This window comes from Ctenopharyngodon idella, chromosome 4, assembly GCF_019924925.1.
Source record: "Ctenopharyngodon idella isolate HZGC_01 chromosome 4, HZGC01, whole genome shotgun sequence".
Taxonomy (NCBI): domain Eukaryota; kingdom Metazoa; phylum Chordata; class Actinopteri; order Cypriniformes; family Xenocyprididae; genus Ctenopharyngodon; species Ctenopharyngodon idella.
The window spans coordinates 7,356,057-7,371,057 of NC_067223.1; the positions used below are offsets into that span (position 1 = coordinate 7,356,057).

Below are 15,001 nucleotides of genomic sequence, written 5' to 3' on the forward strand. Positions count from 1 at the left end.
TAAACCCTAAACAACTGTAAAAATGATTATTTAAACAGCTTTACAGACCAAATATTACACAGCTTTTAACAGAAGGATTCATGTATCTAAAGGTTTGGGGATGGTAAGATTTTTTTAATGATTCTGAAAAAAGTCTTTATGCTCACCATGCTGAATTTATTTGGTCAAAAATATTATATATATATATATATATATATATATATATATATAATTTTTTATCATTAAAATAGTTAAAATAACTGTTTTCTTTTTAAATATTTTTAAAAATGTAATTTAGTCCTGTTATGGCAAAGCTAAATTACTCCAGTCTTCAGTGTCACATGATCCTTCAGAAATCATTATAATATGCTGATTTTTTGACCACATTTCATATTGTTAATATTTTTGTGAAAAGGATTCTTTAATGATTAGAAAGTTTGAAAGAACAGCATTTATTTGAATTTATTTTTGTAACAGTGGAAAGGTCTTTACTGTTATCCTTGCTGAATGAAAGTATTAATGTATATATTTAAAAAATCTTACTGACCACAAATTTTCGAAAGTTTAAGTGATTATATAAATTGCCTCACTGTAACCTTTTTTAAGAGTACGAGATAGTGAAAATAATATTTTTGTAGTATCAACATTATCCTCCCACTGATGTTATTAAGATTAACTTGTATTGAATCCAAAACATTCCTTTAAACATTAACCAAAAAATGAAACCGTTTTGACCATAAATAAATATGCAGAATACACATCCTTTGATGTGATCCTAACAGCTTTCAGACACGGACCAGTAATTTCCAGTATGTGAGTGGTATAACACACTTTTCATAATATCCACCTAAGGGATAAATACCTGCAAGTGCTGAGAGTGTATAGATTGAAGTGGTTGGTTACATAAACTAGTCTTACAAGTTAGTCATCATCATTTTTCTTTTTCTTTTTGAAGACTGGTTATAACTTTTTTGTGACAGTTACATAAAAAAGTAGATTGGTCAAATTTGAATTCGAAAAGTAAGACTGATTATCCCTTGACTAACTGCTAGTTGGTCAGACTAATTCTTAAGACACAGTCTTAACATAGTGGCTACTGTATGTTTATGCAACTGGCCTAAGGTGCCACTCCATGGAGCTCTCATTGCTGCCAGGCCAGTGTTTGGAATCCTTGTGCCTCTGGTACAGTTAAGCCACATAATCCCTCTGAGAGGCAGCTGCCTGATGCCAAGCCTGTCTTCCCTGTGTGGCCATCTTATGTACATAAATGAAATAAGTGCCCAGAGAGAAAATTAAGAGTCTGCTTCTATAATGTAGCCTACTCTCATCCTATGTCTCATGATGTAATCTTAACCAGAATGGAAATATCCAACACAAGCCAATTCAGCTATAGCACTGCGGTGAAGTTGAGCTGTATTGCATCTGTCATAGCTTTGAAGAATAACATTAATGACCAACATCCGTCACTGTGTTAAGGAAGTAATGTTCCATGTTACTCAATCAGTCGCCCACCTCCATTAGCGGCTCATACTGGCATATATGCAGGGCACAATGTTGCCCCCAAAACAACCCTGTTCTAAAGCTCAAGGACATTTACAAGAAATTCTTTAGTCTTTTGAGGTGCTTAAAGAGTCACTTCAGTTAAAACATTACAAAAACGTATTTTTTACTTATCCTGATGTAATTTCAAACCCATATGACTTTTACTTCTGTGGAGCACAAAAAGAGAAATTTAGCCAAATGTTAACGCTGCTCTTTTCCAAAGTAGATGGTGACCAGGCATCAAGCAAAAAACTCCCACCACAACCCAGCACTGAGATTATTATTATTATTATTTTTTTGTTAAGTCTGTGAATGTTTGTGGTTCTTAATCTGTAACATTTTTTCCTGTTTCACCCCAAGGTTGCGAGTTGCAAGATGAAGATGTCCCGCTCTATTTGTCGCCACTCTCTCCCAGTGCTTTGCAGACAGGTGAGTGGTATTTTGCTATAACACCAATGGGGTAGTGACTAAAAATTCCCATTTTTTTATTCTTCATTTTACAAGCTAAGTCATAGTCCCAACACTTAAAGACTCGGTTAGTCAGCCGAGACTTACCATAACAAAATGAATAAGGGACCTTAGGTTCAGTTATTTCAACAAGACAGCAAATAAAAGTAATTCACCTCAAAAGAGATGTTAAGGCCCTTTCACACTGAGTGTGACACGATAAAGCGAAGCAAATCGTAGACGAACAGTGTTTTCCCAACCAACACAAAACGATTGATCACCTCCTGCTAGTTCATGCCTGCATGATAGGTGGCGCTGACAAAGAAATGCATTTTACCTTGTGTATGTTTGGCTTTTCCATTTGATTTTAACCTCGCCTGCTGCACAACATACAACAGTAAATTAAGATAAATAAAGCTTGGTACTACACCAGAAACACAAACAAATCTATAATACTTACGAGACCTTACGAAAATTCTTTTGACCACATACATCATAAAATATAATCGCAGCTGGTTAACTGGTGCATTAGAACTACAGTTAGCATCAAGCTACACATCACAATTTATGAGATTATTACTGTTTGCTCAAAACCCACTTTAAACCACAATCGAGTGCTTTTATTAACTTCCGAGTGCGATCTAAAGTGGATTTTGATTATATAATGGGCAGAAATGCATTATTTGTAGTGTTTTATAATGGACTGAACACTACACCTGCTCAACATTACATCCTTTTTTTGTTATAAAAATGCCCCAAGCCCCATGAAAAACATACAAAACATACATTGTCGTAGTCATATGTCTATTTGGGTTCATGTTTCATCTGTAGAAACATTTCTCTTAGTTGTTTATGTACGTAATTAGAATGAGGAAGTGTACAGGATGTGGTCATCCGGAAGGGCAGGAGTTATGATCATGTAATATGATTGACAGATCAAGACCGAATGAGCGATCTCTGACTCATAACACACGTGCACCCGGAAGAAAACAGACACACAGCGCTCTGTATGCTGTTGTGTAATTGTTTAGTGTAAAATGAATATAATATTCTGTGTAAAGAAATATGAAGTAAATGTGAGAATAAATCTGTTCCCAGGCACCAATAATAACAAGCTCGGTGTGAATAGATAGGGATATATTGTTTTGATTCAAGAGCATCATCGATTCGTCATCGATTCGTTGCTTAATTGCGCTCAGTGTGAAAATCCCTTTACTCATGTAACCTAGGAGATGGTGGGAGTGTCTGAGCACAACGACCCTCCTCAAAGTCCAAAGACATGGTCACTCCTGGGGAGAGGGTCAGTGTGGGGTCAATGCGAGGTCATCCTAGGGCCAGTAGGTATTGAAGAAGCTTCAATGTGTCTAAAACAGTGGACATGAGATTAAAGCTTCCCGCTGAGAAGACCATTTGGATTATCACTGTTTGGGACTCTTGTGATGATCAAAAATAAGCAAAAATCTCTTAAAATTCTCAATTTTATAGAGGAAAGTCGGAGAAAGAAAAGAAAGCACACTACTCGCCATCAAAACCACTGATGTTAAAGGGATAGTTCAGCAAAAAAATTAAATTCTTTCATCATTTACTCACCCTCATGTAATTCCAAACCTGTATGACTTTCTTTGTTCATATAATAGAGGTCAGTGGGGTCCAATGCTGTTTCGGACCCCAATTACTTTCGTTATATGGACACATATACAGTTCCTCAAAATAACTTTTTTGTGTTCCATAAAAGAAAGAAAGTCATACAGGTTTGGAAAGACATGAGGGTGAGTAAATGATAACAGAATTTTCATTTTTGGCCTAAGGCCTCTAAATTATAAACATTTTGCTGAAAAATCTGTTGTACACAATCTGCTACAAGCCTTCGGTTGTCTGATTGATAGTTTATACTTTTTAGCAAGTAAAGGACTTATAAATTCTAAAAACGTCCCTCTTCAGGTTGTAGTACACGTGTCTTTTTTGCTGTAAAATCTTTACAGATTTATATAAAGTAAACGTAAGAATATCTTTTATGTTGTTCAAGATGAACACTTACTGGACTGAAGCAACTTAGGTTTACTTGATTATCCGTATATAATTTTTTAGAAAAATCATGTTAAAATATGTTTGTCAAATATGATACAACAGGCTTCTGAGGAACATTTATTTATTGCATTATATGTTTTGCCCTCCACAATAAAAGCTACAGAGCTTTGATAATAAAACTAAGCATTAAATATCATCTTACTAAGACTTTTTACCAAAAATTTCAACGTTTTAGACATATAAATATCAGCAACTGTACTAAACTGCATATTTCTGCTCAGTTTGGGCCTCTGAATAAAATTGAGTTGTTTTTTTCGTCCTTGAGTATGAGCTCCATATTCTCCTATATCACACTATATGAGCCGTAAAAGCCTGGTGTATTAAAAATAATATAAATATTTTTTTTATTTTAGATTTTGACTAAAGGTTCCATTAACAGTTCCATAAAAAAAATCAATATTTCAGACTATTATTTAATATGTCAGGCTTTACAGTGTTAAAGCCATAAATTATGACATAATCTGCTTATTTGTGTGTGGTTTTGTGTCCGATTTAAATTTGTTTAGCTTTTTTCTTATGAAAATAATACGATGTGTCATGGTTCTGCAAGACACCATTAATTATTTATCAGTTTATTAATTTTCGAATCATGATTCGCTCCCGCTAATAAAGGTGTTTCGGTCACTGTTCAAAATGACACATGACACGGTCCCGATTCCCACCGGTTTCGGCTCCCTGACCACTCCTTTGTCCTCCTGACTCATAATGTATTCATAGGTGTCCTAATCCCTTTTTGTGACGGAATGGCTACTATTGCTTTTCTTCTGGTCACTCGGGTGACCCCTGAAAGTGTTTATTATAGTCTTTAGCATTCAGCTGAAACTGAAGATGTCACAGAGGGACATGAATGTGCCATCATCCCGGACAAAAACAAGGGCCTAAGCCAGACTGACCCAGGCGGATTGTTCTGGAAGACACCAGGCACTGGCGAACAGATTAAGGGCGTGAATGAAAGAGATGGGGAAGGAGAGATTAGCCGTGTTCGTAGCAGGATCGTTTCACCCTAAAACAGGACCACACACTGACACAGTCACTTTGCCACCATTGTCTTTCTCTCACTGTCACCGAGGGCTCGGAAGCCATTGTTTGCCAAATCCTCAATCGTTTGGACAGCGCTGAAATCCGGATACCGACTCTTTGATTGGCACTTGTCAGCGCTGCTAGAATGGAATGACGTGTTGGGAAACTGAAGATCCAGAAAGGACAATCAGCACCATGAATAATAATCAAGGAGGGATTTTCCCTTATTCCTCCACCCCTCCCTCTATTCTGCCAAAAGATGGAGGAGAATGGCTCTGGGTGGCACTGCTGAAAGCCTCTTGCCGGCCGATTGTGTTGTTGACGCTCATCCCTTTCTCAAACACACAAAGAAAGAGATACACGGTCGACCTTCTTGCTTCTTTCTGGTGCGCTGGATGCTCGGATTTCCACATGGGAGGGTGGGCAGGGTGTGTGTTAACCAAGGCGGACCAGGGGAGGTTTGTGTTTTGTCTTCTATGGCCTTGTGAGCACCAGGGGAGGGCTAGATGTAGGATTTGACTCTGCCACTCTCAGCCAAATCCAGCTATCTGTCTCTTTCAGGCCGGCCAGTTGGTATGGTAACCTGGCGTGTGTGGGTTTAAGATGGTTTCTAAGCAGGTCAGTGCCTTGTTTCCAGCTTTGACCGTTCAGTAATCACTGTTCTGCATTGGAGGATTAGGCAGTGTAAGAAAAGGAGGTTTTACAGGGAGAGATAGGCCACGCTGAATGGAATTAGTTGGGTTTCGCAAATTACCCTGTGAAACTTGATTTCACACAACGGTCAGGGACTGGAGATGTTTAATCCACTAAAAAATACACCTAGCTTTTAGAAACATACAGTTCTCATTCTGAATCGTATGTTGACTCAAAATGTATTGATTTAGTAGATCATTCCGTGCAGTCTTTTTGAATCAGTGTGATTAAAATTGGCCAAAAAACGTCACTAATATAATTAATTAACAATTCAAATGTGTTTTCAGTATGTTATTTTAGAGCAATAATCAATAAAATGTACTTTCCCAGTGGGAAGTATAGAACCTGACATTCTCTGATCTCACGTGTGAAGACTTGTTAGCATTTTTTCTTTTTCTTCTTCTTTTTTTTAAAATAAAAACAACAAATGCCTCCCGTGATTGGCTGATATTAAAATTTGCATGAACAGAAAACTTTCCAACATCAAGTTTGGGCTGTAGCAGTCTCCTTGCTTAGATTACAAGGACCAACAGTCTGTGGATCATAAACTATGAATCATAAACTATGTAAACCCGTTCGCCCTTGCAGTATTTATGCAAAGGTGCCTTGTTGTCAGTATTCTCACGTTGCATATAGCTGATCACAGATCCATTATGGCCCATTTTTAGAGCTGAGCAAGTGCTTAACTGTCCATTTTCATGTCTCATTTGCTCGTTTTGCAAAACCATAAAATATGGCTGGTGTTTTCACACCATTAAATGCTGAGCGTGATGTATTGGTATCTGTCAAGGTGAGCAATCCATAGCAGCATTAGCCTATATGATCAGGATTGAGATAGAAGCAGAGACACCTGCTCTTATCAACAATATCTGAACTGCGTAACTGTGTTCAATCCTGATAAATAATCACAGTATACGTCTTTTGATGGGCACACACCCATTACAAGAAAAAAAAAAACTGCAACCAGACATGAGACATTTGGCTTCCTCTGTGCAAATAATATTATTAATTATGTTTGTGAGAAAACAAATATTTTTTATTCCATGTAAAACGTATATCTAAATCAGATAAGTGTTATATTTATCTTTAATAAGTGTTATCTTTAAATATCCAACCAGAAATATGTTTGTGGTACAAAAGTAAACAAAAAATGTCCTTAAAATCAAAGCAATTTTTATAAAAAATACTGGAATATTATTGTAATGTAATAGTGTAATATTTTCAATCAAATTATTTTTGATTAAATAAAAATATTAATCTCTGCAGCACAATAATTCATCAAAATCCATTTTGAATGACAAACCAAATATTTGCAGCAAATGAGCTAACTTTGCACAACTATATGATTAGTTGCATTGTATTATTTGCATTTAGACTTGCAGCCCATTTCTGGATCTCAACCAGCTATTAAAGACATTAACTATTGTACATTGACTAGCCCCTCCTGTAATTGCATGTGTAGAAACATGAGGTTGAAATGATAAAAAAAGCAGAGAGCCAGAAGAAGATGTGTTATTGCGGGACAATAATTAACAAACTGACCCCTGGAATTCATTTGCAGTTGTGTTAATGAGAATAAGAGCTGATTTTCCTGTTCTCCTCTCTCTCACACTGTTGCACAAAGCCACATCACAGTCCAGTGTTTTAGATTTAAATGCTGAAGAACACACAATCCAGAAACCCCCACAGGTTCAGTGCTAATCGATCTCACTCTTTGTGTCTCTAAACGCAGGAAGTGCTTTGTGAGGACTTCTCAATGAGTTCTAATGAAAGCTGCTAATTTGGGACCGCTGGTAAATTAACAGACCTCCAGGTCTCTCAAGAGAGCATTTTGCTTTTAAATGGTGTCTTTGAGGAAGGACAAAAAATTTGATTATGAAGTGTAAAGAAGGAAGGAAACAGAATAAGTACATTTTGAATGGAAGAGTTAAGGGGAACATTTGAGAATTCTGCCACAGAAAACCCATTGGTATCCAATTCACAGAAAAAGCCAAGAATAGGTACAAAAAAGAAAGAAAGCATTGTTTGTGGTCACACATAATGATAAATTAAACGGATACATTGTATTCTATCACTGTTGTGTGTTTCAAAATGCACAAACAATTTATTATAGATTAAGAAGTAGCATTTAGAAGAAACAGAGAATATTAAAGGTCAGCGCAGCAAAACACATTTATGGGTGGTCCCCATCTTTCCTGGGCCATAAAGCAAGAGTTTTCAAACTGGGGTCCGGGACCCCCAGGTGGTGGCAAGAGAGTGCTAGGGGGATCTGTAAATAATCATAAATAAATCTAAAAGAAATCAAACATTCAATGAATTTTCCATTATTACTATTGCATTCTGCTTTCTAAAGATGAATCACTATTATTATTATTTTTTCTTGCAGCCAATATTTTTAACAGTGATATACAAACAATTCTTCATATATTTTTGTTTTAAAATTTGCAAAAATATTTAAATGTATCATATTATGTTATTATATAATTCAATTATATTATATTTATATTATTATATTATATAAAATGTATTATTAATTTATATTAAGTCACTAATCACAAATCAGCTGCATTATTTAATAATCTAATATTCATGTTATATGGTTTGATGTCTGCTAAATTAAAGAAAGCCCAACAAGCGAGGGGACCATACTGGTCCTGCAATGCCCAGAGAGCAGTGACCATGCTGAAAAACACAGGAACAGGTCCGACAGACTCAGAGAGAAGAGGAAGAGGAAGAAGGAGATCAAGAGGTGGAAGAATAAAGCCCTGGAGATTTACTCCAAACTGCAGGATGGAAAAGACCTGACAGAGCCCACTCATCAGAGCCCTTGCTCTAAGTTTGAGGACTGTAAGTACACAAATCCATATTTGAATCTGAATTCATAGACTAATAAGGTGAATGTACTAAGACATCATTTCTAAGTCGCTTATTTACCAATCTGCCAGTGTGAACTGGCAATTTAAACTGTTGATTGATAAGGTCCTTTCAGTAGGCCACAACAAAAAACGCTCACACCATTCAAACAGAGAACCCCACTGCTGTAATTTGACACTGTGTACACACTCCAGTCGGCCCACCACCTCTTGTTTAGTTTTGAGCTCGGAGCTTTGCACTTGATTTTTTAATTAGCTGCGCTTTCGAGTGCCGTTCTGCCGATCTACGCCGATGGTCCCAATTTGCCGGCCCTTTTCATGATTGGATATGCGGTTTGGAGTGCTGAGGAGAGAGAGGGTGTGTACTGAAGGTCAAGGTGAAGGGGCGGAGCCCCAGCGGGGCCATGGGAGGTCACAGGGCTTGTGTGAATGCAGGGGCATTGTGTGAATAGGCCTGATTGGACAGGTCCCTTCAGCTCCTAATCAAGCACAAGAGGAGGAAGCATGCAGCTGTCGCTCACATCAGAGATGAGTGTTGCTCTTTGTGTGTATGTGGATGAAAGTGAGAGGAGTTTGAAAAGAAGAAAGTAAGGAGAAAGAGCACTGTTCGCATTTTTTAATGCCTCAATGTGCTGAAAATTTGAATCTGTTTCAGAGTTACTTACATTTATACCTGTTTTAAGTTCCCTCATTCTTCTGTACTGATTATTTCTATGGATTCCCTCGGAACGAGACGGCATTCACCATAAATTGTGTGTATGAATATGTGTGAGGCCTCTCAGACACGTGTGAGTGTGGCTCCTCATTAGAGACTCAAAAGCCCTAATTGGACATAATTTGTACCCACTCTCTCCATACTGACCAGAAAATCAATGCACAAATGACAAGTGTAAATAGGTCTGGCCTTCCCTGTTCTTTCAGTTTTCCCTTCTTTCTTCTATGTCTTTGTGCTTTCCCTTTCTGTGGCCCCTACCTGCAGCAGGTATTCAGTGTTTGGCTGTATATATAGTTTCTGAGTGTTCATGGCTGCATTCAGAATGGAATACTAGCATACTACACACTGGATAGTACAGTACTTTATATACTATGCATTGCTTACTATTTTTCAAAAAAAGTATGGGAAATTCAAATATTGTGCTACATTGTTTTCATCTGGCCTCACGTCAGTGAGTGGCTTCTAGCTTAATAAAAAAGTGAATTAGTATGTTTCACGATGTGAAATTGAGAAAAAAATAGATATTGTGGCCTTGAATTAAGAATTTGTTTCCTCAATGTATTAATTTGTGGCCATGTTTTATTAAATTGTACCCTCATTTTAGCCATGTTGTACCAATTGGATTCTCTTGTTTTAGTTAAATTGTGGTCACTGTGTATTAATTTTTTCCCTTATTTTATCATTTAAAAATCTGGCGAAATCCAGTCATTCCTATGGGAATCCACGCAAAGGGGAGTTTCGTGAGAAGGCGATAAATTTCCCATCCAAATTTACATCATTTTTATGTGAGTTCTCCGCAATGACCAACAAAAAGGTGCTTGGGTTGAAACTTACTTCTGTGTGAGTTGTGCTTTCTAATTCGCTATGCTATTGACAACAGACAATGGACCTTTTTTGACCAAGAAATTTTACTTTTGTGACAGCATCTTTAACCTTTCAAAAATAATGTGTCAAGAATGAGATATTTGTGACCAGTATTACTTAAACTACATGTATTTGTTTCATCACACTGGAAATAAATAGTAAATTCAAGTGAATTACGCTGTGAGACACAGTATTCAATGCAGTGTGCACTAATAGACATGTCACAAAGTGTAGTAGGATTCCAGGTATTTCATGCAGAAAATGTGTGTAGTGCACACTATATATATACTGCAGAAATAATAATAATAGTATGATATTTTGAACATAGCCCTCATTTATAAATCCAAATATATGCATACTTCCCTACTATATAGTATACCAAAGTTGTGTCTGAATGTGCAGTATTAAATATCATTAAATACTGTAGGCGAGAAATACCTGGATGACCTACTATTTACGCTTAGTTCCTGAAGTGCACATGCAATGGGATGTCCCATGAGGTTACAGCAGAGGAGTCATAACATTTGTAAATATTAGAGAAGAGTGAAATGGCTAATGTTTTTGGTAAGAAGACAATGCCAACGTGGCATGTGTAGTATGTGTGAACTGTATTCATACTACATTTATACTTTAAAGTGTTCTTTATTAATATGCAGTACATACTCTGACAGTATGCGATTCTGGATGCAGAAAGTTTGCATACTGCACAGTACAGTACAGTACAGTAGTACACACTGCATTCTGTAAAAATAGTATGAGTAGTATACTATTCCAAACATAGCCCTTATCTATGTTTCTTCTGGTCACTTGGAGAAAGTGGAGATCTCTGATAAATGTTAGCATTAACAGGGAACACCTGGTAGACCTGAAACTGCCCCACCCTACTTGTTTGCTAGTCTGCTAGCAGTTAGCGTTCAGACCATGTAGGAGGCTTACTATGTGGCTCATTTGTTTTCTCGCTGATGAATGGCTTCTTCAAAAGCTCAGCATCCTGAAAGACCAGAAAGTGTGCGTGTATATGTGTGTGTGTAGTACAGTGCCTTTATGTAAGTGCTATTTGCGCAGTGCTAAAGGATGGAATAGCTGTGTGTGTTTACCATTAGCTCAGAGTGACTAGGCAAACAAACAGTCCTGCTATTGACAAGCATGAAGCATGGAATATGCTCGCTGTTTTCAAAGCTCACAGCGAGAGGGAGAGAAGTGAATCTGTCAAAGACTCTATTATGCCACGTCCAAACAGAGTGGGCTTTTCCACAATGCCCTTAATAAAGGGACAATGTCAAGGAGAACGGTGGCAATAATAGCAGATGATTTGGCCATTGTGGGGTTATCGCTGTAGATAAGTTATAACAGATGATTTGCCCTTTGTGGAGTTATCAGTGGAGATCAGGGTGTAGTGGTTTGTGAGGGATTGTGGTCTGTGTGTATGTGTTTGAGAGTACATGGCATGCAGCCAGCAGGAGGAGTGTGGTGCCTGCGTGTGTCTTTGTTTGTTTTCCCCCCCTTATTTTAATGGGCAATGAAGGGGCGGAGCCACGTGTCCGGCGGCCAACAACAAAGCTTGCCTCGAGAGGTTTGCCAAAATTTGCCCCCTGCACTTGTTCAAAGGGACCAAAGTACAGTGCCAAATTTTTAAAAATCAAAGAGCACAGTAGAGAGTTGGACGGCCCGCACAAGTTATTTGTCAGTTGGGTCAGCACCACAGCAGCCAGCACGTGGCATACAGAGTGCATACAAAGTGTGTGTGGTGTAGGATGTGGTATAGGCCAGCTATAATGGTCACAAAGCTTAGTTTTTACACTGAAGCTACTCTTAAAAGTGCATGAGTGTCATTGTATTATATAATAAAATATCAAATAAACAGCCCATATGGTAACACTTTAGTATAGGGAACACATATAAACTATTAACTATGACTTTTCCCTCAATAAACTCCTAATTTACTGCTTATTAATAGTTAGTATGGTAGTTGTTAAGTTTAGGTATTGGGTAGGATTAAGAATGTAGAATAAGGTCATGCAGAATAAGGCATTAATATGTGCTTAATAAGTACTAATAAATAGCCAATATTCTAGTAATATGCATTCTAAAAAGCAACTAGTTAAAAGACCCTAAAATAAAGTGTTACCGTACATATCAAACATGTACTTTTGTTCAAGTTGAGTCAAAGATTTTTGTTGATGTATTATGCCAGCTCCCTTCAAGTTTACACAAGCATGTTTTCGTAACATCTGACAACCAAAAAGTGTCCAAATACACACACACACACACACACACACACACACGTTTGTTTTGCTATCAAAGTGAGGATATTCCATAGTCATAATGGTATTTATACTGTACAAACTGTATATTCTATCCTCCTACACTACCCCTACCCCTAAACCTACCCAGAAAACTATCTGCATTTTTACATTTTTAATAAAACATTGTTTAGTATGTTTTTAAAGCTATTTTAAATAGGACTCATGAAATGTCCTCATATTTCATGTTTACGTCATAATACCAGAGTAATACCCATGTCATTATACAAATTTGTGTCCTCATAAATCACAAAAATGCGCACACACACACACGCACAGACACATATACATGCATATTATAATTTGAATAAACCTAACAATTTATTTTTATTAAATGATTTGCTTGAAAGATTAGTTTGTGGTATATTTCTTTTAAATTCTGTAAATGCCATTATGTGTTGATATTTTTAACCAATGCAATCAAATTTATACTTTTTGAAGTGAGTCTCAAGTGACCAAATACTTTTAGGGCCTCATATTTTTTAAGATCAGACACCAAAGTTTAATGAAACTAGAAATTATTTATTGATTTTTTTTACACCTATAAATGTGAAATCCTAGTAGGACAAAAAGCCAGCCTCTGGTTGTTTGGAAGCCATTAAATGTCAAAGATGTAGCAAAACATTTGGTTTGTTTTTTCTTCAACTATGGGCAATTTCATGTTGCAGAGGTTGAACTAACAGAATTTTTTATTTATTTATTTATTTATTTTTATAGATGTTGTTGTATCCTTGTTCCAGATCCAGACATTAGATTATGAAGATCCATCATAAAAAATATAATTATTACTTTAATTAAAGTCATAAACCCTTTCAGTATTTATTAAAATCATTAAAAAAATAATTTACCAATTTTTACACAAAAAAGTCAGTTTTGGAATCATTTCCATTTAAAGTTTTATCAAAAGGTTTTATCAAAGTGAGATGAAATGTGAGACGTGATGGAAAAGGTAAATATCACTTGTGAACAGAATACTTTTGTGTCATTTTCAATCACACCGTAAATATGTACATTTAAGTGTGAAAATATTATTTAATTATAAAAAATGGTATGAAATTAGCCTCAGCAAGCCAAAAGAGCCTGCCATTCAAATGCTGCATGTATGTCCACTGTTGGACATTGTTAAGAGAAAAATAAACTAGTGAGTCTGAAATGTGCTTTAAGAAAGTTTATTTTCTAAAAATCCAAAAGGCTGAAAGTGCCTATAGTAGAAGAAACAGTTGAAGGCTTTCTTGGTTTGATCGTTATTGCGCTCATATACGCTTTTGATAGTTACTGTCATTATTTGACATTTACTGTATGTAGAGCAACCCCAATCTGAGAAAAGAGGTCATAGTCTGCAGACTCAGTTTGACCTTGTTAGTAAACTACTAAACTATGTAGTCTTTCTGAATGATGATGAACATAAACAAAGCTACAGGATTAAATATGGAACACAAACAAACACGGGTACAAAACGGTCCCCATAGAGCACAATGAGTCTCTGTGTATGGATGATGTTATTTTTGAGCGGGAGTGCGTGTTTTCATGTGTGTCAGAATGTAGCATCATCGGTCTTCATGACAAACAATTGAAAGGCAAAAGAAAGAAAAGTTAAAACTTTGAGCCTATACGTTCTAAGACAGTAAGAAATAACTGTATACTGAATAGCAAAAATGAACATCCATTATTCATTGGCTACAGACGTGAAAGGACGTGCAATCAGTGCATTGCAGTGAAACAGCTGTGAAGTTCTGTCCTGAAGAGTGAGTGTTAAATGGGATGTGACTGCAGTTTTCTATGGCGTCTTCAGCCTTTTGCACAGAATGATACTGGCTTGAGGCCGTCAGCCCTCGTAGAGGAGTGACTCTGTCAAAAAAAAGAGAGCAACAAAGCACAAACGTGCAAATGTGGTTGACGCGGTGCATGTCGCCCGGCTCTTGTCACCCCGTCACACTTCCCTTTCTCTTGGGCTTCCATTTGCTACTGAATTGCCGTCACTCCCATTACAAATTACGAGAGAAGTTCTGTTCTTGCAGTCTCACTTTCTGTCTCTCTCTCTCCACCTCTTTTTTTTAAGACTTCTTCTCTTGATTAACATTTTCTGCTAGGCTTCACACCAAAGGGCCCAACCTGTGTGCAGCAAAGCCCACAGTGGAAAAAAAAGCCATCAGCCGCTGAAGCAGAATCAGATAAGGCTATCAGGCGGGAGGCGTTAGCCCAGGAGCTTTGTGCCCCCTCCATCCCCCTTCCCGCACGTTTGCCTGTGCTTCCTCCCTCAATCTCTCACTCCACTGCACCTTTTGTTCCCTTGATTCCACGGCATAGAGCCCCCCCAAAACACATGCACACACACACACACACACACACCATGAGCCACAAATCCCTGAGTGGACCGGTGGCCTGAGGTGGGACGCAGCACTCTGGTGGGGTCTAAGAGGCATCTATAGTGGAGTTTAACAGAGGACTATAGTGAAGTTCAAAGGCCTCAGGAGGAA

At 37.3% G+C, this 15,001-nt stretch overlaps 1 protein-coding gene across 7 annotated transcripts in view; it reads left to right on the forward strand.

The window, feature by feature from the left end:
- The window catches only part of LOC127511352 (uncharacterized), a 57,372-nt gene that overhangs the window by 32,782 nt on the left and 9,589 nt on the right, over positions 1-15,001 (forward strand). For all 7 annotated transcript variants that reach the window (XM_051892131.1, XM_051892132.1, XM_051892135.1 and 4 more), the window contains 2 exons: positions 1,882-1,950; positions 8,392-8,616. In XM_051892131.1, the coding sequence (XP_051748091.1) occupies positions 1,882-1,950; positions 8,392-8,616 (294 nt within the window). The remainder of the gene's footprint in view (positions 1-1,881; positions 1,951-8,391; positions 8,617-15,001) is intronic.